General features: G+C 36.5%; 3 protein-coding genes across 13 annotated transcripts in view; 2 read left to right on the top strand and 1 right to left on the bottom strand.

Moving 5' to 3' along the window:
* The window catches only part of LOC105282411 (zwei Ig domain protein zig-8), a 107687-nt gene extending 105632 nt beyond the window's left edge, over nucleotides 1–2055 (top strand). For 6 of the 10 annotated variants that reach the window (XM_020032648.2, XM_020032649.2, XM_020032653.2 and 3 more), the window contains one exon: nucleotides 465–2055. In XM_020032648.2, the coding sequence (XP_019888207.1) occupies nucleotides 465–601 (137 nt within the window). In that variant the 3' untranslated portion in view covers nucleotides 602–2055. The remainder of the gene's footprint in view (nucleotides 1–464) is intronic. The other 4 variants (XM_020032655.2, XM_026971107.1, XM_020032654.2 and 1 more) reach the window with 1 other exon arrangement.
* A 5272-nt stretch (nucleotides 2056–7327) lies between these two features.
* On the top strand, nucleotides 7328–9575 carry LOC105282413 (chymotrypsin-1). Its single transcript, XM_011344358.3, has 5 exons — nucleotides 7328–7939; nucleotides 8217–8398; nucleotides 8553–8681; nucleotides 8801–9055; nucleotides 9238–9575. The coding sequence occupies exons 1-5, from the start codon at nucleotides 7897–7899 to the stop codon at nucleotides 9382–9384; spliced, it is 756 nt and encodes a 251-aa protein (XP_011342660.2). The 5' UTR covers nucleotides 7328–7896; the 3' UTR covers nucleotides 9385–9575.
* Nucleotides 9576–12574: 2999 nt separating this feature from the next.
* Nucleotides 12575–24829, bottom strand: part of LOC105282418 (basement membrane-specific heparan sulfate proteoglycan core protein) — a 171397-nt gene continuing 159142 nt past the window's right edge. Inside the window, exons 5-8 of one of the 2 annotated variants that reach the window (XM_011344361.3) lie at nucleotides 23981–24040; nucleotides 22637–22787; nucleotides 21642–21790; nucleotides 12575–16656 (exon numbers count right to left, since the gene is read on the bottom strand). In XM_011344361.3, coding sequence (XP_011342663.1) covers nucleotides 16556–16656; nucleotides 21642–21790; nucleotides 22637–22787; nucleotides 23981–24040 — 461 coding nt within the window. In that variant the 3' untranslated portion in view covers nucleotides 12575–16555. The remainder of the gene's footprint in view (nucleotides 16657–21641; nucleotides 21791–22636; nucleotides 22788–23980; nucleotides 24041–24829) is intronic. The other variant, XM_011344362.3, reaches the window with a different exon arrangement.

Below are 24829 nucleotides of genomic sequence, written 5' to 3'. Positions count from 1 at the left end.
TTGTTAGCATCTGCAATGCAAATCGCGTCACTGTCAGATCGAACCTTCGCGTTAACTTCAAACACGGAAGAATGAAGGAATAACGCAGAAACGCGCGTATCGACATCCCTCAAACAACGCAATAATTAATGGATCCCTTGTAACACGAGAAAACCTATAATCCCGTAATCTCGGAGTGACGTTGATTTACGAGTGTGGGCAGTGTCATTATTCTCAAAAAGCATCAAGATTTCCGGCGTGCGATATCCAGATTCAATATCCTAATACGGCAATTTTTCAACGTCTGCTCGTGCGAGATGTTTCTGCCGACATGACACTCATTAGATGATATCGCGTAAAACCACCGTTAATTTAATACCGCACTCGTAAATATTCATACGTTAACGATCACGAGCGCGATACAAGGACGGCTGACGAGCTCTAGTACTGACACTTGATTCTCCTTTTTTGCCATTCTGTTACAGGGGAACGCACGGAAGCCATGCAACGTGACGCCGGATACGTCTCCTCCGGAAGTGACGTCAGGCACTGGCCCGGACTTCTGCTTCCGTTTTCGTGGCTTCTAATACTCGCGCGCAACAGACAAACTTTCTTGCTCTAGCGCTCCCCCAACAATATTTCACACTTATTTCTTGCCACACGAAAATGTACCTAAAATGCGACCGAGCCAATTTTGGGTCGTATATTGACGTCTAGAGTCTAGTAGAGCATATTTATGAAACGATATGCCAAGCACGATACGAAGGTAGTTAAACTCACAATGCAGGGATTATGCAGTTTAGAAAATAATTGCGATAAAAGCTACTTGGTCCATAATAGTTACAAATATACACCGAAAATAAAGTTATCAAACCTGATCTAATATCAAAGCATCTTAAAAGCATCTTAAATGTAATTATAAAGATTGTATTGAATCGTAGTAAAAGTTTAATAAACCTCGTTCGATAGTTAGATTAGCAATAAAATAATATACTTTCTTATGCGATCAAAGGACTCTGAATGAAATAAAAATGAAAATGGTTGCGTGATGAGATTATATGTGAATGCGTGGAAAATATAAAAGTTAACGTTAATTTGCTTTCTATAGATTATAAGACAGGAAAAGATAAAATTTAAGAGCATAAATTATATAGTAAAGATTCTAAAGTATAATCGTACATGTATAAATTATGATCTTTCTGACAAAGAAGGCTAAGAGTGGCCACATATCCGAGGTTTTCATATATAATTTATACATGTATATTTTTTTACCATATATATTATTATAGCGAAAGCGGATCTATGCACAAAATAAATTCTGCATTGATAATTGTATAAACGTTTCTCTTCAATCATGCTTAAAAACTTTCTTTTGTTAATTAAACACGTAAAAGTACAAAAAATATAAAATATCCATTAGATTCACCTCAACTATGTATATACGAGGATGACAAATATTTTGTAGGAATTTAATGCAAATGGTGGTGGAAATAAAAATAGAATGTCCTGGCACAAAACTTCTCTTGTACTGCCCGGTAAATTAAGTCTCGTTCACAAATAATTCATTAAATGGCCTTACTCCATTTGATCCCAATGTTCTGGAATGTTCTTTTCGTTACGTCCTCGCAATTCATGACGTTTCTTTGAGCGCAGCTCTTAAAGTCAATGGGATTAAAGCGGCCACGTAGCGCCAAAGGATACGGAGGTAATTTGATATCGTATATCGCGCTACATCCTTTTGGTCGAAGAGACGCAAAGAATACGTCATGAATTTCATAAAATGCAACAAAGTATCTGCGTAAAAAAAAGTATGTACATTACATTAATTTTGTTAATTATCGATATCTACAAATATTCAAAACAATTTTCTCGTCACATACATATATGTAAATTGTGGAAAGATCAGGTACGTATTTGTCTTATTGTTAATGCAAAACTACCTTTAATACGAGATTTTATTTTATAAGATTTATGTAGATTATATAATTATGTAGATGTAGTATTAATGTAGATAACGTATGTAGATACAATCAATGTGTATTCAGTCTATATGTTGCCGTATGAGATAAATTCAGATGATATAATCGCTATTGAATTATGCGTCAGTCCCTCTTATAAATATCAAATAAGACCATGTTTTTTTTATTTGTTCATGTTTATTCCAATATGTAAAAAGAAAATCATATCACATAGTCGAATTTGTCAAATGCGGGAACGTGTGCTAGGAAACGGATAGCAATTTCTCTTGTCACATATCGGAAATTCTGAAGACATAATTCTCCCTAAACTCGCAATTCCACTACCGGTATTACGTCGTTAGCCCTCCCTCGCAACGGTAGCGCTTTGATGCATTATGAATTACAAATAAAGTGAGCAAAAAGTCACATGGTGACAGGTAGGATTATATATTTGATCACAAATTCACAAGGTGAATTGCACGTAGAAAAGAACGGCTGAAGAAACGAGATGCATGCATTAACGCTCATGCTTTTTTAACGCTTGATGCAACATACCGTTGCGTTGTCTCTCTATACGCAACGGACACAAGTAACAGTATTATGAAGTACTCGTGATCGAAATTCGATGTATGTCACTTTACAGTTTCTAAACGATTCAATTTAGATACGACAAAATTCATTTATTTTTGAATATTTGTTCTAGGACTTGGAAAGCAAGTTAGTTATGTTCAAACTGATATCTGACAATTTTGTGATCGAACGGTGCCTATAGATGTAAAGAGGAAATGCGCCATTTACTACTGAACTTCATGCCGTAGCTATGCTATAGCTTTACTACTGAACGCAACATATCTCAGCACGTCCTCTACTACTGAATTTTATTTTTGCTGCATTGCGAATCTAATAATTAATAAACATGTATATAGATACTATTATATAACCTGCATTTAAAAATAGTTGTAAAAACTTTATTTTAAAAATTCATAAAATAGTAAATAAAGTTGAAGTAATATAAAAATATTATACACTAAAAGCACGCATGGAATATGTATAATGTTTCGTACTCCTGTAATTTCTCGAAAATGTTTTAAAATTTAATTCCTGCTTGATGTTTTTGTTGGGTGTGTCAAATTTGCAAATTAAAACATGTTGACCGGTTGCTCGCCGTCAGACTTGATACCTGTTTTGAAATTGGGACGATCTATGCGCATTTTATATTCAGGGGACATTACTTTCTGCTGAATTATTTTTCAAGTTCGGACAAGAGCATCGGTAACAGTGGTAGTAACTCTTCCTGGACGAGACTCCTGTCGTTCTGTCTCAACCATCCCTCTCACTTGCTGAACTGGTGCCGGAACGGATACTGGTTCAGCTTTTCTCTCAGCGTAATCGTATATAACTGTCACTCCGCAGTAAGGGTGATGTGAGCTGTAAAACTCGGCCGACTGCGTCAACGTAACGTCTGACGTATATCCGGATTCAAATTACAGCACACATTTGCGTGTTTCTTGAAATTTCTGATATTTTACACACACACACACACACACACACACACACACACACACACACACACACACACACACACACACAGAACGATGCACAATTCTTTCTTCGCAAGAATCTAACTGCGGAATTTCCTGAAGAAATTGCAATGAGCAGAATGCAATGTCAGTTTCATCGGATCATGCCATATATCATCATACATGACATTCGCCACACAAGGCGCATGTCGTTGTGTCATTAAATTTAAACATCCTTACATATAGTTAAACTGATTTTGCAAGCAACAAATTCTAAATTGCATTACGTAATTAAATTAAGAAATGCATATCGAAGGAAGTTACTGATTACGAGACAGGTAATTAAAAGGCATCAACGTGTTGCAACGATCTCGTGTCTAACAAAGCACGATGCAATTTGAGCGCTTGCTGCGCGTGGGTGATCGTTAAAAATGCCGCTTAAGCGACGCTAAAGCAAGAATAAAATAACACTAAATTTACGACGAACCGTGAATCAACATGCTTTATGATTGTTCGAGTAGCGGATGATAAAGGGTGGAAGCACACGCGGGAAACTAGCTGGCCAGGTCGAACAGGGACTCGAATGCCCGCCAGGGTGGGGGGACGAAAATTGGAAAACTGCATTGTCCACCCGTTCTGCCCCTCTGGGACACATTCGTTAGCGGGCATCGTCCGCCGACCATAAATTTCACGTATCTTCCACTTTCCCGTCTTTCACCTGCGCTCAAATTAAAGATCAGCTCGATCGTGATTGCTCTCTATGCGGCACTTCACCCGATTGTTTTTATTAAATACTCTGAAAAATATTGAATTGCTATTTTCGGATATAATAATTTAATGTCTCTGATCGTGATTTATGTCGCAGCCATAATTATCCACAGCCCGCATTTACCGTAGCAGCTCTGCTCACGGATTTAACTGAAACTAGTTTTGAGACGTGATATAATTCCGTACACGGACGGGATCTTGAGAGTCAATTTGATATTCGTGACGTCATATTTGCAACCGTGATACAGTCCAAGAACACGGATGAATCTAATCTTGAGGGACGTAGCCTTGAGTCCTATTCCACGCGATTCAATACGTGACTCTTTAGGTTACACACAGTCAACTATTCCGTGCCGCTATTTCGCCCTATCACGTAAACTCAATCTCAATTGAACTATATTCGAAGTGCGATTATTGAATCGTTCGCGCATTCAAGACATGAGACTGCTTGTAAGCCTTGATACGTTGATACCTCTTGATACGTGTTCAAGGCAATATAAATATAAACAATAACGTATATAAAATATATAAAATCATTTTCTGATTTCACTAAGAAACAGTTAACTTTTCAGTGAATAATTAATAATAAATAGCAGTAATAAGCAATGTAAATATGAAACATAAAGCTTATAAAAGCAAACTTTTTGTTGATAACAATTCTGGAGAAGCAAATTTGTATTTATATACAGAAAAACACGCACAATTATTGTTTTTCTGAAAAACAATGGCTCAAACAAAAAGTACTAAAACGTCAAGATAATGAGAATATTGATTGTATTAAAATTACAGGAAGATATTGTATTCATTGCTCGTATCGCCGCGCACATATTAATTGGATCGCATGAAACACTATTGAAACCGCAAAACATATCAATACGGTGAAATCCTGCGAGCGCTGGTGCGAAATTCACAATATCATACTAAAGCGCGTAATAATACGGCATTCCAGAATGGAATACGTTAAACTGATCATGTCTCGACATGGTGAAACAATAGTGGAATTTTATATGATAGCTTTACAGGCTGCATCCTACTCCTTTTACGCTTGTTTTAATGCAACTGATTTTTTGAGCACATTTTATACATATATCCAATTTCTCTCTCTCTCTCTCCCTCTTTTCTCCCAAAATTCGCTTCGTTTTTTGTGGATGAACACACGCACGTTGTCGAGAGGTCTCGATAGCCGGATAGACAAACGGCGGCTAATTTTCGCAGATCCGCCCCCTGCGCGTGACTCAAACAAAAAAAGAGATTGTTTTTCCGTAAAAAGTGTTTGCGATCTTGCTTTGTTAACGGGCAATTCAACTTTGTTGCTTCGAATAAACAAACGGCAAAACGAATGTACCTTCCCAATAGTGCGTTCAAGCTCGCTTTTAGCGTACCTTTTCACGCAAATTGCCACGAAAAGCTGAGCCAGTTAAAATGTTTACGAACGTCAAGTTTATCGGGAGGGATACAGAAAATGCGAGCTTTCACAGGCAACAGCAATAAAATGTGATTTTTCCTACGATACGAGACTTTAGGAATCTTCAAGCTTTTATTTAATGTAGAGTATATAAATGTCATAAAGAAAGATAAATATACACTGAGATAGTTACCGAGTAATAATTTTATTTTATTAAGAATTACCGGTTTTAATGGATTTAAACTCTTACAGTCTACGTGATATTAAACTTTCTTACAATGTCATCTTATCATTATTTTAAAATATTATGTACATAATCGAGAACTTAGAGTACTGCAGCAAATTAAATTACTTAAAATTAACGGAATAATGACGGATTTTTTTAGACTATGTGGTTTTTTCATACCAACTTTACATTGTCGACCTACAGAGTACATTTATAAAATTCCAGAGGTTAAATAAACTTAAACTTTTCCATATGCCATTTTACACAAAGCAAAAATAGTAAAGACAAAAGCTTTTATAATATAATTTACATAGTGGTTATAATGCATAGTTTTCTTGTTAGATCAGCATACATATTCAATATGAATTAAATATATATCACAATAAGTTACAAAAGCAAACAGAATATAAAATACAATTTTTGTTTGGACTAATTAAAAGAAAATTAGAAAGTTTGATTAAACTACATTTTCTTTACATTTTATATCATTGCAAATACTATTTGTGACCTAAAGTTTAAAAAACTCTGTGTGTACGTTCAAAGAATCGATAAGGTGTTGCTTAATGAGCATTGCGTAAATTTGCGATTCCAAAGCAGTGTGGTGCGCAATTCTATACCACGCAATTAAACCAGATATCGATCCCATCAAATTAGGACGCGATAATATAAAGATATTGGCAGTCGAGCGCAGCAGTCAGATCCAGCTGCGCCGAAGAAATATTTTACGAGTTCATGTATTTATTTCATTATCCCGAATATCGTGATATGTTTAATCACATCTACTTTATCCTTCAAAATTTCATCACGCTTAAGACAACTAGAATATTCCTTCGCTCGCCATACAATATTTCTCATCAAGATTTTGTATTATTATTTTGATATTCATAAATATTTGTCGATATGCAGATTATTTGCATATTTCAAGTTAATTAAATGTAGCTACAAATATTTATGACACAATATTCGATGAAAAACCTTAATCAAAACTTTTACGCGTTTTATGTTTATGCATATTAAAAAAACGTGATATTCTTGACACATGTGTATTCAATTAAGACACGTGTTGCTCTTTGCGTAATAACTCAGTGTGCAGGAAACAATTCGGCGATTATAAATTGATCAATCACTCACCCTGTCGGTGCTAATTTAATTGAAATATATGCACATTTTAATGGTATACAGCTTCGACAAATTTGCATTGGAGTTTGCTTAAATTTGCATTCGGGATGTGTTTCGTTGAGACAATCTGCACTTCGATTTGTATGTCACATGGACAAACTATTCGATTTGATCGACTTTTAACAATATTTATTAGTCAATCATTGAAATTCATTCTGTACGCACAATTTAAATAATGAATGTATTTAATTATCACTTTCTACAAAATTTTGCAAAAGTAGAAATGTTTTTTACGATAAACGGGAAATAAATCAATTGTTAACGATTTTAAGTAATAATAACGGGTATTGTTATTTCATTTTATATGTGAAATATAAAATTAAAAATCGAATATCAATTTAATTTATTTGATCCAATTTTTAGACGTCAACAATGGATTGTTATGAAAGCATATCAACGTTTTCTGCTACGAATTCGAGACTGTGCGAAAAGTAACGTATTTGTGAAATCAGATAACATATTGATATCCTGTTTTACTATACAACTGATATTAATAGAATAGATTTTAATAGAATAAACACGTGTTTTTGCGAAGAGCACACTGGTTTAAAGTTTCTACCTTCACTTCTCTTTATTTTCCTAAAACAATTATACAGAATTCATCCCAAGAAAATTGATATTAATTAATCACTTTATATTTGTTCTTTTCACAGGTATTTGTTTTGAGTGCTAAATGAAAATTCTACAGATGTGTTAACAATTGAATGAGCAAAATGTGTTATATACTAGCAGCTTAATGTATTACAAGCAAAGCCAGCTGTTATACAAGGCCGGACATACAAAATTATATATAAAGAAGAAACCGTGAGTGGCATCCTCTATCCAGTGCGTAATTCGATCCGTAATTTTCAAATTACGAGGATGATAAAGTTAATTTTGCTTGTTATCAGCATTATCGCAAAACGTAAGTAAGCAAAAAATAACAAGGAACTTAAATAATATGTGTAAAAATTTATAAATGTAAAAAATAAGCAATAATAGAGATCAATCTCAATAAAATTATACTGAAGACAAAATTGATTTTTATATACATTTTTTTAGTAGACAATATTGTATTTGTTAAATATATTTTTCTACTACATTAGTAGCATAATGTGTGTATGTATGTATGTGTTGATTATATCACGAAATAAAATATTTTCGGATGAAATAATAAATAATATTGGTTTTTACAATTATAGAGGCTTATTGCGATGAGCCTGAGGCGATTGTTGGCGGTGATATAGCTACGTTCGCTCAATTTAAATATCAAGTCTCTCTTCAATCTCATGACGATCACATTTGCGGTGGAACCATTATTAGTACTAGACACATCCTCACCGCTGCTCATTGTGTAGATGACAGTTTCTATACAGATGATATGGTATGTAATAATTTTGTACTAATTTTATGCAAGAGAAAGAGAGAGAGAGAGTTTAAAGAATATCCTTATCATTAATCAAATATTACACACATTTATATTACAGTTTATTAAGAATTATTATTTCTATTTATAATCATTTGTACTGGATTTACAGGTTGTAGTGAGCGGGACCAACAATCTGAAATCGGGTGGCGAAACACACAAGATCAAATGCATTCGGAAACATCCAAATTACACTGGGGAGGAAAAAGACGGCTGGAAAAATGATATCGCAATCATCACCGTAAGTTTATCAAGTTCATTAAGCACATACAAGAAGGGAAATGTTATATGTATAAAAGAATGTTGCACGATCATTCTTATCTTCGTTCACTACATTTTGCAAATGCTCGTTTTATGTAGTTGGAGAAGCCGCTTAAAATAAACAACGTCCAAGCTCCGATTCCTTTAGCGAGCAAAGACCACGTTAACGGCGATAAGCGTGGTATTGTGAGCGGTTGGGGAAAAACCAAAGTAAGTGGATCCACGGCGGTGATGCTTAGATGGCTTAGCGTGAACGTTTTGAGTCTGGAGCGCTGTCTGCGTGGTCACAAGAATCCGCGCACCAACGAAAATCACATCTGCACACTGGAGAAGGTTGGAAAAGGTGCCTGTCAAGTGAGTACCTCCTTATTTTATCTCGTGCATATTATATATGCGTTTATTAAAAAACGGGTTAATTGAATCAATTATCAGCATGAAATATGAATTAATTAGATTATTAAGTAACAGAATATAAGTGTGTTCTTATGTGTTATTGCCAAAAACTACCAATTAAAAATACTTTCTACGTGTTTTAGGGTGACAGCGGTGGCCCACTTGTTGTCGATGGTGAAGTCGTCGGTGTCGTCTCTTGGGTCTTTCCTTGCGCTTTAGGCATATCTGACGTATTCATTAACGTTTACAAGTATCTCGACTTTATCAAAGAATCTCAGTTGATGTGCTGATAACCGCGAATAATAATCACAATAAATTACTTACTGATGAGATATTGAATGAAAAGTTTCTTTATTAGATATTTAAAAAATAAATTTGTGTTATTTATTCTTGAAGTTGCAATACTAAATTACATTTCTTTGCATAGAAATATCAGCAAGCATCGTCAACTTCTTTAATAATTAAATTATTTCTTTAATATTATTCCATTGTGTTAATTCTTTTCTATTCTTCCATTACAATTGTATTACAATCATATTACAATAAATAAAAATGTTACATATTACTTTTCTCATAAAATATACATATTTATAAAAGGAGTATATGTTTAAAGATATGCTTTATGATCAACGTTTTCCAATCTCTTATAAATATTGTAATTGCCCGGCTGAGTTAGCTCTCTTTGAGGTAAATAAACTCGCTTTTAATTATCGTATTTAAACAAATATATATACAGATATTGCAGATATTGGAATAGCAATTTCTTAATTTGATCGTAAAACCCGTAGTGTGTTGCAGCGCACGATCACGCCCAAACGAGATGCCTGAGCAGCCGATAAAATATCAGCCGTCTATTGTGAGCTGTGTTTGTCGATATTTTATCCGTTTAATTGTTTTTCGATAGCCGAGGGCTTTTTGCGCATGGTAGTGAAGGGGCATGCGAGAGAACTCAACGGGAAACGGGGAAGATCCGGGTTATTCGTTACAATGAAATTGAAATTGAATCGCGCGTTATCCAGGGCAAGATGGTAAACAGTTTTTATTGACAGAATAATTTTTTTCCGCGCAGGCTGCAGCGGAGATTAGCTGCTGCTGCGCAATCTCGTGTCAATGCCGACGTAAATACCCGCCCTGACGTAGACGGACTGCAATCGCGCGTTGCCAAAGAAGAAACGCGAATCCACCGTCACGTGTCCTTGTTCTTTTCGTGGTAATACGCCCGGTAGTTTGTCTTTGTCAGGAAAAGCCGTTTATGTTCGCGCGTGTAGGTCATGGTGATGTATGCTTCTTGCGCACCTTTATGGAACACTATAAATGCGGGAACTAAAACGCGCCGTGTGAAATACTGCTCTTGTATCGGAACGGATATGCTGAAATTTTAACCGTAAACTGACACCTGTAGTAATCCGAGGAAAAGGACATTAGACTTGTGCGTCATGCGAGATATTTATGGATCGTAAACGGATAATATCGTATATAGCACGCTGACAGTTTAACAAAATTCCATGATTTCTGAGAAAAGTAGTAAAGCACATTAAACAATTTCTCGTATAATAAATGCAATTCGATAGATGAAAAATTTATTAACTGAGAAACGATTCCAGCGATGCTACAGGAGAGATGGAGCTATCAATCAGAATTATCTCCGTGAATGCGAAATGTCGAGTGGACGGGCACGTCCGTCTAGTATATCCATCCGTATAATCGCACGTAGCGTGAAAAAAAATAACGATGACATACTCCATGACATACGTCGAATATCGAGTTTGCCTTTCGCAAGTACTTGCTTTATCAGGGTTGCTTCGCAAGCGCATTTTCCTTCTTCGCCAATCTCGGTGCCCGTCGATTTACCTGGGACTGCCTTCGGTTGCCTGGTACATTCGATTTCGGAAATTTTTCTACTGTCTCATTTTGACGCTCGCTGGCACAATGCTCGCAGCACCGATGGCGAATTCGGGCGAATTGCGCGACAGCTCGCCGGCCCGTTCGTTAATTGTCGCGGCGGCGAAGTTGGAAACAGCCGGGTACACGTAGTAGATGGCCGGGGCTTACCGCGCGCGTATCGCATTTAACTATGCTGCAGTTTTCCCTCTCTGCCCAACCCGCAGCCCCCCGGCGTGAAACATCGCACACGTGCGCCGAGAAAGAAAAATTGCGGGACAATGCACGAATTCACTGCTCTCGAATGACCGGAAGTCGCTCGATGGCAGTTCGGCGCCTGCGATCCCGCGTGTCATCCCCACCCTTCAAGTATCTTATTAAAAATAACGAATATATTATGTAGAGCATTTCTTTTTAATTAATATCAATTTAAACACATTACAAATATGTATAAGATTACAAATATATAATAACGAAGAGACATTATTTTTAATGTTTGAAGAAGTGAATTTTAAAAATAAATGATTAATTTTAAATAGTCAAAGCTCAAACTTTAATGCAGATGACCAGAGATTACAAATATAGGAATCATTTATTTAACTTTTTAATTGAAATATTTAATAATTGCTTTGTGTCATTTATATATTATAAATTATAAATTGCTATATATTACGTTTCGCGTAGCGGTAAATTAACGTTTAAGTACTTTAGTGTAGTATAATGTCTGCCATTTTATTTCAATTTCTCTTGATTTATCGCGCGATATTACATTAAAGTTGCAATTTGGTTCATGCAATTAGTCCGAAAGCCATTAAAGGAATTAAGGATGACCTGTGGCTTCATTATAAATATTTTTGCAATTTCGTTAATTTTATCACCACCAATTTGGAAACAGCCGCACACGCATACGGTAAATAAGAGGAGCTTACCATGCGCACGTAATGCGTTTTACGCTAATAGAATGTGCGTATGGATACTGTTTTTTCGAGTCCTCTATTCTCACGTACAAATGGGACACAGTGAACACGTGCAACGCATCAGGAAGATCAGTAATCAGTACTATGGACCGCGTATCAATTAAAACCAACTGTTTTCGTATCTAATTAAAAAAGGGGCGTTAAATGAAAAAATATATCTATTGTATATCGTAAAAGCACTGTACACAATATATACATAATACAATTTACAGAATATACGTTAGTTCAGAGAAAAATAACATCTAAGGTAAATACAGGATTATAGTACCGAATTCAAATTCCTCGCTTAAACAAAGAAAGAGAAAATTCTGAAAACATACCTATAGTTGACATTATTCCGAAGTATATTTTTTTCAGAATATTTGCTCTCTTCATTTAAATACGAAATTTTTAATTTAAATTGTGTTTCATAATGCTGTCCACTCTGACTCTCATTTTCGTCCGAGTCAATAAAAATTTAGAATGAACTTCGCTTTGCTAAAATATCTACTGCTAAAAAGTGGAGGCAACGTTGCGCTAAACTTGCAAAATACGCTGTTATCATAATTTCTGCTCATGTTATGTAAAGCAAGTAAGTGTACTTGAAAAAAATGCCGAATAGGAGAAACAAGAAAAAAGTCCGTTTTTTTTGTATCATCATTACATTTATTGAAACAGTGTATTCACGTCGATGGATATTTTTACAATATAATATTCTATATCGCCTTCCGCTTTAATCCTGTTTTTTTGATTTATGCTTAAGTACCCTTATAACATGATACATTATGGATTATGAATTTTATGTACAATACGATCTAATCTTAACTATGTAATGTGCAACATTCCGCAAGTATACGAATCGCGCGCAGATATTAGTTATCTAATTCACAAACAGGTATAGTACTCTCGATATTTTTCTGTTTGATCACTTTCTCTTTCACTCTCTTCCATCTTTTCCTCTATCTTTTGTTACGTATAGAAATGTATTCAAATTTTCTAATTGAGCCGTATTCGCTGTAAAAAATCACAGCAAAATTTGTCATAAAACGATAAAACAAGAAGCATCGCGAATATAAATTTTGATTGAATCGAGTTTGATTAAATATTTTGATTTTACATATACCAATCGGTGAAAATAATTTTTTATTTATAAAAAACAAACCTCACTTAATTTTTTATGTGATCATCTTAATCACTTTCCTCGCGCTATTGTATTATATTTACCATTATATTGCATTCGCAACTCCATTCAGAGTACCATCATTTGACAAACGGATTTGTCATTCATTTAGCAACGTAAGTTATACTACAAATTATATGTAAAATGATATAACACCGCGACATTTCTCCTCCGATTTGACTCCGTCTAAGATAGCCAGGAATGTTCGAAGAATCTTTACCGGCAGACAGATCTTGCGTTTTCAAGCTACAACGTTATAAAAAATCTATGATTTCTAAGATAAATCGTATCTTAACATGTTAATCATTATGATATATCTCTTTACTCATGTTATATTATACGTCGTAATAAACCTATTACCTAATGATTTATCCCTATATCCTATATTACGTGCATTGGATTATTTAATCATCAGATCTAGGGTCTTGTTTTTTCCCTCGTATTCTTTCTTCTCGTAAAAACGACTTTATTTAGAAGAAATTAATTATGTAAAAAATCATAAATATTAATTTATGAAAAATCATAAATGATAATCAAATTAAATATCAATTAAATAATTAAGATTTAATTGATTTCTTAAAATACGCAAGAAGATAAATTTGATCAAACTTTGTTAGCAATTTAATGTTATAATGTAACTCACATTATACTTGCTATTATAAACTTTCGTTGAAATACGGAATTTTATTCCGTGTTTTATTAATTACCGAATCCAGAGTTTTAACAGTATAAAATCGTGATGGTTATATACAAAGTTATTTGATTTATTTGCGAAATATAATAAATAATTTACTCCATTTTTCTCATAAATAATTTGAATATTTAGAAAATTATTAATTTCTTACATGTATGAACGAGAAACAATATAAATAAATGATATAAAGATATAAAATCTAAAATTTCATATATTTATATGGTGTCTGTAATGTATATACAATTGACCAATTTAACAATAACAATAATAATAATTTAACTATGTCAAATATCAACACCTTATGGAGAATGTAAATGAGCTACTATATGGCACAAGAGAAATGACTTTTTGTTATTTCTACAAAGGGACTTTTGTTTCTCTTATATACTTACACTTTGATCTTCCGAATTATACTTTCCGCATATCGACGTAATATCATCACGATACACAACGAACGCTTATTACTGACCTAGTTAAATATATGTATGTATTACTTTTTCATATCCACTTATCTATACACGAGCTTCATGTGTATCATATTTTAATGTAACGTCCATTATCCATAATAGTTGATGTCCGTTTCATTATATTTTGATTGATCAGAAAGTTCATTTTGCAGCGTTTTGATCTCTGAAAAAATCATTCTGATATTCTCATTCACCGTAACACGAGTTGAATAAATTTTTAGAAGTAAAATATTATATGCTTGGAGGAGAAACATTGCTTCGATATGCAAATTGCGTTTTGATTATTTGAATGACAAAACAAGATACGCATTTAAGAGTTATTCTTCAACATTAAACATTTCTATATGCAATAAACAAACAGAAACATATCGAGAATAGACCTATTTATCACCTACTATCACTAAAGTGTATTCAGTTCTCGTTATTTTTTCATTCTCTTTTATGGAATGATAATCCCGTATACTGAAACCACTCTTCTGACACCTTTTTCCTGTGTTCAACGTAATTGAAAATAATCACGCAATTAGTTAATGAAATTTAAACATTGAAACACATTTGATTGTTTCGAAATATGTTATGCCAAAAGTTTTAGTCTTGCACGTCAATATTTTCTTTCCTGTAAGATAATAATTTTCATCAAAACTATATTTGTATTTCAAATATTCTTTTAAAAAAATTTAGATTGTTCTAAATTAAATAACAGAACAAATACCTATCATACTTGTATAACGTAAATCTCGTGAAATATCATATAACTTTAAATTTATAACAATACTAAATTAAACTTTTATTTTCAGCTGCCAGCTAAATAAAAAATTTAATTATATAAATATGCACAATTTTGCAATTCTATCAAAAACTTGTTTTGATTAACGAACTTACAAACATTTCAATTTCCATTGAGAACGAAAATTATATTTTGTAGTATGAATGCAACAAATACGACAGAACAAAAATATTCTGCCGTATTATATAAAAAAAATATAATCTAATTTATATTATTTCCGTGGCAAATTATTCTTATAGTCCTTTACAGAAATAACATTAGTGCATCATTCTTGCATCAATTATTAATTTCGTACATTGCAACTGTTTCTCAACAATTACACGTTTGTTAAAGATTAAACGAATGAGCCCAGGCAAAACTAATGACACAAATAATCTGAAAAATATGAAAAAAATATCTGGCACGATCAAGATGCTGAAATATCTGAAATATGCAAAATTAAATTAGAATTTTCCTCGTACATATTATAACCGATGCTGCAAGCTATATATACAATATTGCCCAGATCAAATGATGTAAAACGATAATTAATTACGTGACAATTCTCGCACGTGCATTGTACTGTACAACAAGATCGTGGCGAACTCTACACGTTTATTCGTTCCTTGTTTTATGTACAAGAATCTTAACTATCCCATCATTATTACGCAACTAGTTGACAATCGTTAGATTATAAATTTCGATTTCATTCAATAATTATCTCGTAACCATCGAACGGAGCCAGCCATCGATGCTGGATTCGGAAACATTGGCAATCGCGGCAGATCGTGCGATCAATCCGACTCTCTGCCGAGCACAGCTTGTCGTTCTGTCGATCGTCATTACGTAAAGTATATTACGAGGCCTGTCCTTTAGTTAGTCAAAATACAAACCTTAACAGAGCTTCCTCGTAACGAAATCTCAACAACAGTTCCTTCATCACTGAGACGAGTCCACGTGAATTCGTTGAGCCACATTTAACATGTCGACATAATAATACAAAAAGCAGCAAGAAGCGCAAGAGGATCTCTCTGGCGAACGCTCATGACACGTTCGACCAATGACCTCGTCGAGGGTGTCGCGGATAGGATCATCGTCCGGCACTTCTCGCCGAGACGCATTTAACACGACGACGATTCCGTACAAAAGAAGGGTAGAGTCTGAGATAAGATTTTCGTGTTAAAAACGTACGTGCTAAAGCTCGTCCGCCATGTCACTGCGTCACTGCTTCACAGAGCTTTGGTCCACTGCACTTCGACCCGCACTGTGATTCTCTTGTCGTCGCTTCCGAGCACTCGATGGAACGGATACGCGCAGCGTGTTCCGTCCCTTTTCACTGACACGCGAATTTAAAGCGATCGGTCGCGGTCGGCCGGGCGATTTTTCCGAGCCCCGTTTCACTCATTTTCACGCGACCACCGTGTTCACACTGGACGTTGTTTCGAACGTTTGACTTTCTTTTTCTTTTTTTTCTCTTACTTTTTTTGTTCAGGATGCGCGGCTCACAATGCGGCTGCTCACCTAAATAGGTTCGCGACCACGAGCGTGATACTGGCAAGTAGAATCGTCGGAGCCACGCCACAACTACCGCCATGCTGCATCGCCGCCGGATGTTCACCTGTAACAGAAATACGCAAACCATCATTAGTTCGTCAAAATAATGCGATCGCATATTGAAAATGCCGCAAGTAATTTTAACGAATCTCAAAATCGTGTATTAGTAATAGAGTAAGTAAAATTTCTTTAATAAATTATATTAATTGTCTAGAAAATCTCTTAAAAGTCAAATGTATTTTATATATATTATATATAAACTACATTTTGACATATTTCTATTTATCTGATCTTGCTGCAATTAATAACATATCATTAACTAGTTCGTTAATTGCTTTGTGTTACGAGTGGTACAATAGAAAATAGTTACCGGAAGTTGAAGCAAATTGGATTAAGTATATTAATAGTTAATTCTAAATAAATCGCGTCACAGACTCGTTGCATTGAATATTAATCTCGGAGAAGCTACATAACGCAAGAGTTTAATTGCGCACCTCTAATTAGATTCACAATCTAGGTTAATCGCTCGTATAACGCGTTAAACGCCAAGCAGGAAGTTTCTAGCCTAACGGCAATCTCGCAACCAGGTCCTAGATGAAATAGCTGAGAAAATAAAATGTAATGAAGAGTAAGATCACATTTTCTCTCAAAATTGATCTTTAACGCAGTCATTGTTATATACGCAACATACAGTGGTAAATAACACAAATTGTAACAAACTTACGAAGACTTACGAGATTACACAATGCATTAAAGAGTACATAATAAGGTAAGAAAAAAGGAGAATAAATACAAAAGGAGAGTAAATAAAAAAAGGAAGTGCAAATTAAACTATCAATAAATTCTAGAAAATCTCTCAAGTACTAATGTCTCAAATCTCAAAATACTAAAAAAAAACTAACTTATACTTTTCCCTTTGGCGTACTGATAACAGTTGAATCTTAGCTATATGTTATTTTTCCTATTTACGTTATTAGAAAATTTCTGACTTCAAATCGTCTCTTATAAACGTTTCTTCTTAATAAATTATAAGTTTTACATTTTTAAATCTCTATTGCAGTCAAGATCGAAATGCGTTTCTCTATATTTTCCAGCAATATCGCTTATGCTCTATTTCGCACGGCCTCACAGATGTTCGCAATGGATTTTCGAAAGCTAGGTTCGACTTTTACACGCGACTGTAAAGTTTCGCGTTACGGCGGAAAGAAATAACGCGTTTAACGTACGCGGAATACGTTAGGGTGTGAAAGCGTGTGTGCGGCGGTGGCAGGGGGTCGCGAACGAAATATCGTTTCATTCAGCAATAACGGCAGCTACGGCGGGCGTTACATTCGGGCGTGAAACAACAATTTCGCGTTCTACGACGGCGACGCGCGGTATCGCTGTTGCGCGTAACATTCGGCAGCAATAAAGATAATCACGGATACGCGGCGGCGGTGGCGGCGGCGACGGTAACATAACGGAACAGTAACCGGTCGCTCGTCCAATCGGTCCCCCCGGAAAGGCCGCAATTTACGAGCAAATTGAAAATCTCATTGAGAGGAGTTACTGTTATGCCGACGCGTTTACCTGGTCCGTTATCGAAAAATGACACGGATCCCCGACGCTTGAAATGTTGACGGCGGTGGTGGCGGCGGTGGTGGCGGCGGCAGCGGCAGCGGGTGGCATCGGCGGCGGCAGGGTCGACGTGCGTAATTGCGTTAATGCGCAGATAGTACGTGCCCGGAACGGATAGCCCCGGGGTCGCGCGTATGGGTTTATCGGGAAATAATTGAAATTTGCGGTCAATTTTGCAGAGTAATCAGCTGTGTTTGAAATAACGTGGATGGCCAATGCGCCGACCGCCGCGACCGGGTGCGCCCTGTAAATTAATTATGCAGACGAACTGTGCCGCATTAATTTTCATCCGGCACCGGAAGCGGCCGCTTCGCGAGCAAGGCGCGCGTTTACCGGCGGGCATTTCCGGACGAAAGTGGGCACGATCGATGTCTCGATGGCCTGAGGGTGGTGAGCCGCGCCGCGGGCGAGCGAGGCGGACAAAGCGAGGGTTGCGCGGAAACCGTGGAAACGTTGAAGAAAGCTTGTTAAGTTCTGCAATTCGATTGCCGTGCAAATGCGCGGTGTACACGGTGGGCGGTCCGTTGCCTGGTTGCCGAAGAGATTTGTTGATTTTTGTAGTCGTCGAGCGTGGATTGCTTGAATCCGAAAACATTAATTTAATTAGGGGGTGGGCAAAAATTGATGGTATTTGTACATTTATTGTTTTGCTTTCTCGTCAGGATGCACGCGCGTCGGATGAAGCAAAACAAAAGTTGCAGAATATCGATGCAATCTTTTCTTACTGAACGTTAAGTAATTTACGAGGATACATGTGTGAATAAAATGAAAAAATTAACAATCATGCATTTAATATGAATAATGATCATTTTCACTAAGCAATTCTATTTTCACACGCATTAACGATTCCATAGGTCTAATTATAATTATTTTATTATAGCATACCAAGTTCTTGCAATGATTAATTTTAAAAACAGTTTTATATAAAAGTAAGTATTTTAAAAATTAAAATTTGAACAACTTTATTTGCAATTTACTAAGAGACACAAGATTTTTTAAAGTTATAAATAACTCCAAAGTTTCAAAATCGTTTTATTCAATTATCTCTGGTAGTTATCCAACTAACTCAATAACTACTGCTTCTATAATATTTTAGTTAAGAAAAAATCGATTCTAAATTATTCGATAAATTGTGTTAGACTTGGGCGTTAACTCGAAAGCACCTGGTATACCCTCGAGAATTACGTTATATTACATTGTTATTGGAAAAAATTGTCAATAAATAGTAAAACTTTGTTAAAGTTGAATCTGGACTTTGATTACGGTGCAAAATGCGTAAAAGTTATTGACTTCGAACAGCTGCAGCTGCAGCTGCAGCACGAGTTTCGCGAGACGCGTGCCAGGATAGTAAACTCGCAATGATTGACAGTCTGGATTGGTGAACTTGCCGAACAAGATATTACATGTGTTATCGCGAGCGCTGCCGGCTGACAATAGATCAAAAGCGAGAGTATGCGTGCGGCGCCGAGTACTTGCTGCGACTCCAATATACGAGCCTGTCAAACTTTATGACGGGGGATTTCGATACTTGATGAATGAACGCGCATCGTCCCTTTCGACTGTCATACTTCAGAAGCTTGGCTTCCTGTCGCCAAACTTGCGTCGCGAATATGTGAACGTTTATTCATGCGAAATTTGCCGGCCGCGCAAATATAATCCGAAAGCTACTACAAAATTCTGCCACCTCTGATACAAGGTATCTACTATTGAACAGATTTCTTTAAAAGGAACAATGTGACAATGACAAAATTGATGCGTAGATTTTTTAAACTAGATAGCGTAAAGAAGATTGCTAAACTCTAGTTTTTCAATTTCGTAAAAAAATACAGGATATTGAAAAAGAAAGGATATAGCAATTTAGAGATACGTAGCATACAATTGAATGTATAGTAAAGGCTAAACCAATATATATACACAAACAAACCATTGAACAATAGTAAACATTTTATAAACATTAAAGTATTTTCAGTAATTAAAACGACTGATGTTTGTTTTAAAACACAGTACAGGAAAAAGTTAATATTTTCTATATTATGATAAATGAATAAGAAAACTCTGTGAATAATAATGCATTGAATAATTATTATATAATTAAAAGAACTACAATGTACTCCATATGTCTATTTTTACAAGTCAGAAGAGATAAATGGTGATGTGAAAATGTATTATATCTACATTTGAATTATACCTAATATTTCAGAAATACGCATTACATTGCGTAAATGTATATTTAATTGGATAAACTTGTGCGGAATTAGGTATCGCATGTTTTTCAATGTATTGCATGCTAAAATGGATATCACACGTAAATCTAATTCGAACTTTTCAACTAATCGAAAACAAGCGGTTAGCCGCAAACTTGAATCGACTTGCGTGATACGAACGTGCAAACGCGACATTATAAGAATGCCGACACAGAAATGTTTATACGCTGGTGCTTGGGGATTTTCTTGCATGCGATGTTTCCTGAGTGTGCACGCGACGTTTATCGAAGGGGGTGCATATGACGCAACGGCTTGACTCAACCCGTGCGTGCTTTTCCGTCGCATAAAAGAAGCAAAAAAAAAAGAAATTACATAACTGAAAGAAAAATCGAGCCATAGCGATAGTATATCGGGTCACATGGCGCGAGAAACATTTTACACAATTTGTACAACTGAGAAAAAACCATAAACCTTATACCATTGGACACTATTGAAAATAATAGATAGTAAGAAAGATCGAAAACTACTCAATAATGCGAAAATTAAATTTGAAGATAAAACAGCAATGTTTCTATCATATCTGATTGGTTTACCTGCACGAATTAGATTGTAACGTAAAACGCGCAAACTGTCGGGAACTTGTCTCTGACTTTGTTTATTGAACGCAAGTCACGAACGGTTTGCAAACGGCACGTCGTCATGTTTGCTGAATAGAAACTAATTGATTTCTAAGGTAGAACCTATAAACTTTCAATTTAAACGTTCTGCGGTTTCGTACAAGTACCGAGGTGATTCAATTCGCGTTGTATTCCCATCTTCCTATGTAACCTCCGATGAATCTTCCTGAATAAAAAGACTATACATGCCCGATGCAGGAGGTATCTCAACACAAGTAATTATTGAATTCGTCGCACTTTTTCTGCAAGTTCGAAAACTCGTCGCGTATATGCGGCACATTTGCATCGGATGAAAACTTAGCAACTTATCGCGCGGTGCGGAACCGGCTTGGTAGATAATTCTCGTGATATATGGAGGTTCCCAGCGGCGGGTTATCTGAAAATTTCAACCACGGATATTCAGACATTTCCATTGCGATATGTCATTAAAGCAGAGCCCGAGTATCCGAATATCCGGTCGCCGCCACCGCTGCCGCCGCCGGTTACGTCGCGAGGTGAGGGATGATGGGCCGCCGGATAAGTCCGCCCCGTAGAAAAAAGAAATCGCTTACCATTCAGCACGTGGACCATTACGCTCGCTAGGTTTGCATTGCTGGGGATGCAGGTGTAATTTCCGCTGTCGGTCAATCTGGCCTGTGTCACCAGTAGTCTGCTCGTCGTGCCGGTATCCGTTTTCTCCGTCTCCAGGGAAACTCCACCCCTGCGGTGGAACACTGAATTATCACAGATACTTTGGCGCCGTTCTCGTCACACACATCGCTACTTTGTCATTAGTTCTCTCTGCAGGGAGAAGACGCGCTTTACGGAACAAAACGTCAGCAACCGACGCGCTCGCGCAATGTTCAGCAAATGTACGTACGGCGACGGGCGTTTACGTTTTACGTCACAACTGTGTACGCCGCCGAGCGTTTGTCAACGTACAATCTGACAAGCGTACGATAAATAAAAGAACCGATTCGCGAGATAATTTATCGCGATATTGAAAGCGGAGAGAAATACCAAAGGCACGATAATTGCGAACAATTTCACCGTTGAAGCAAACATTTCACGTTTTTATTTTCAGCGTTTAATTAACAGTTAACGTAATGCAACGCAAACGCGCTCAATGCAAATAACATCGACGCTGCAGAGAGAAAGAGGAGAAAAAACAGGGTGTTTTTAGTTTCCACCTAAAATGCGTAAATTATCGGGAATAATTCCGGGCAAAATGATCGTATAAAGCCGTCGTTTGCTTTTTCGACTCTTGATGATCCCTTTCCAGACTAACTGCGCGCTACCAAAGGATTAAAGGACGGCATACGACAACGTTTTCCGCTCGATCGACGGAAAACGCAAACTAGTGACCTGAAAAACCAGCCCAAGCCTCTCCTCTCGTTCGAAGCGGTGGAATATGCGAGGCATCGTCGAGATCTCGATCGTTTGTGCGATGGTAGCGGTAACATCTGCGATCGAACGGAAACGTGTATAACACACGTATGCACGCGGAAAGAACCGAGAGGATGCAGAGGTTGAAATTGTCAACTCGATTCGAAAGCGCGGCTTGTACCTGGGACTGTCGAAATCCACCACGGCACCCCCGTGATGCCACGAAACGCTGCTGGGAGGGTTACTTCGTACATTAACTTCGCACGTGAGGCTTATCGTGCTACCCTTCTTCACGTAGACGTCTTCCGGCCCCAGGATCGTCGCCTGAGCAGCTGCAACACACATTCGGAACCGTATCGTTTGAATATCCCGCAAGTTTCGCAGTGACTATTTGCGTTAATTAACGAGCTAGGACCGGCTTGGCAGAACATCAAATTATGTGCTTTATCTTAATATTGAGTGACGTTGCTGGCGGTACTGGTTTGTTTGCGTAACCTGAAATTTCACAGGATATTTTTCTACTCGTTCTGTTACGTAATTGATGATTGATTATATGTATATATGCTATAACAAAGTGGTATCTCATGCTTTATATAAATGACGCATCGAGCTTTTAATTAATAATCCCGGAAATCAATTCTCCAAATCAGAATCAACGATATTTCGCGCGCGATTTTAATCCATGAAATAATTTAAAATACAATTAAGATTTTTTGTTGCGCAGTAACCAATTAGAAATGTCAGGGATTAATATATAAATATGTATGTAGATCACATTTGCTAATTGTTAAGACAATATTCCAAGATAAAGAAATACAGGAAAGAAAAGAGTGCATCAAAATTATAAGATATGTACAATGAGATTAGTCTAGTCTAGACTAGAATTCTCTTAAAAAATATGAGTCATAAAATAAGAGTCATGCAAAATTATAATATCTACCAGGGATCGATATTAGCGAAGAGAATCACTAATCTTCTGATGCATATCTAATAGGTAGGTACGAAGTGTTTTGCATCGATAAACTATCACTAATTGATAACTATGAAATCTACAAGTCTAAATAAGTTGAGGCCGTTCGAATTTTGCCCAGAATACTTTCGTGTTACCCTCGTATCCAATTCTCATGGTTCCAAAAGCGATTCTCGTACACGTGCGGTTCGCCGAACATAAAACGCACGGAATATTTACGGCGGACGATATTACGGCGGAAAATTAGCACGCGTTAACATCAGTTATTTGCAAAAAAAATATTCGCCCACTGTTTCGAACGTTTCATGTAACGCCTAAACGAGGAGTCGGTTTCGGGCTCTCTGTCTCTGTCTCTCTCTCTCTCTCGCGTTGCGACCTCAACTCATTGGCGAACAAAACTACTCACTGAAGGTCTAGCCGTGAAGTTGTGCTGTATATGCAAAAAAATATCCATGCACCCGTGTGGCGCGTAACTAAAGAACGCAACAAAATTTCTAGGCCGCTAGACAAAATTCAACAGCTTGGAAAAGGAGTCTGCTTTTGCGTGAGTCTAACCTGAGTTGAACGTCCGGTGAATGGCGTTCGGTGTGGTGATGGCAGGGACAGGGGCACTTTCTGGAATGGGAGGACAGAAAAGATATCGAGTTAATCGATTTCGTCGAGATCTATTGTTTCTGGGGCTGAGAATTGAACTAACGTCGAAAGCGCTGCCTTTACATTGTATGTATACTGTATGTACATATATCGGCCTCGTATGCCTGTGAAGTATTGAACAGGAAATGTTATCAACGAAGTCGTTTATCGCTTTCCGTCCTTTGTCTCATTATCAATTTTTGTGTATCGTTCAAGTGATGGAAATATCAACTCCTAGTTTAGTAGCTAGAATCTTCAAGAATCTTGCCTCGGTATCACTGAAGGGTTGATTAGTCTCTTAGTTGATATGTCTCTGATAATACTGACTGAGTTCGATATGTTAAAGTGTAACTTCCACCGATTCCTATTTAAAGGTGCTTGGAATCATGCACCGGTGTTCGAACGCCAACACCGAATTTCCCAGATTAAATCAATTAATGCGCAAACAATTTAGAAACGTCGGCAAACATTTATATACCGTCCGAATATAGCAGGATATTATTTGGATGACAGATTCTGTAATCCTCATATTTATGTATTTGGTATCAGAAACCGGGCCGACATAGATTCTTTTAATGGAAAAATTTTAATTGTCGGAATATCTTCTTATTTATTAGCGATTGCATGTGCATCTAGATGCTTTACGTATTCAGAGACGAAATCGATACGTGCTCTGGCAATTAAAATAATTGTGATATTATGCAGTTATTCGATTAGAAATAGATGCAACAAAACTAATCGATATTTTAGGATACTTTTTACATGGCAGAC

This window comes from Ooceraea biroi, chromosome 7 (assembly GCF_003672135.1).
Source record: "Ooceraea biroi isolate clonal line C1 chromosome 7, Obir_v5.4, whole genome shotgun sequence".
Taxonomy (NCBI): domain Eukaryota; kingdom Metazoa; phylum Arthropoda; class Insecta; order Hymenoptera; family Formicidae; genus Ooceraea; species Ooceraea biroi.
The sequence above is the reverse complement of the archived record's forward strand: the minus strand, read 5'-3'. Positions and strand labels throughout refer to the sequence as shown.

Coding starts and splice junctions, on each gene's coding strand:
- LOC105282413 (XM_011344358.3), top strand. CDS start 7,897: ATGATAAAGTTAATTTTGCTTGTTATCAGCATTATCGCAAAAC. Junction 8,399..8,552: donor GTTTCTATACAGATGATATG/GTATGTAATAAT, acceptor CTGGATTTACAG/GTTGTAGTGAGCGGGACCAA. Junction 8,682..8,800: donor ATGATATCGCAATCATCACC/GTAAGTTTATCA, acceptor CGTTTTATGTAG/TTGGAGAAGCCGCTTAAAAT.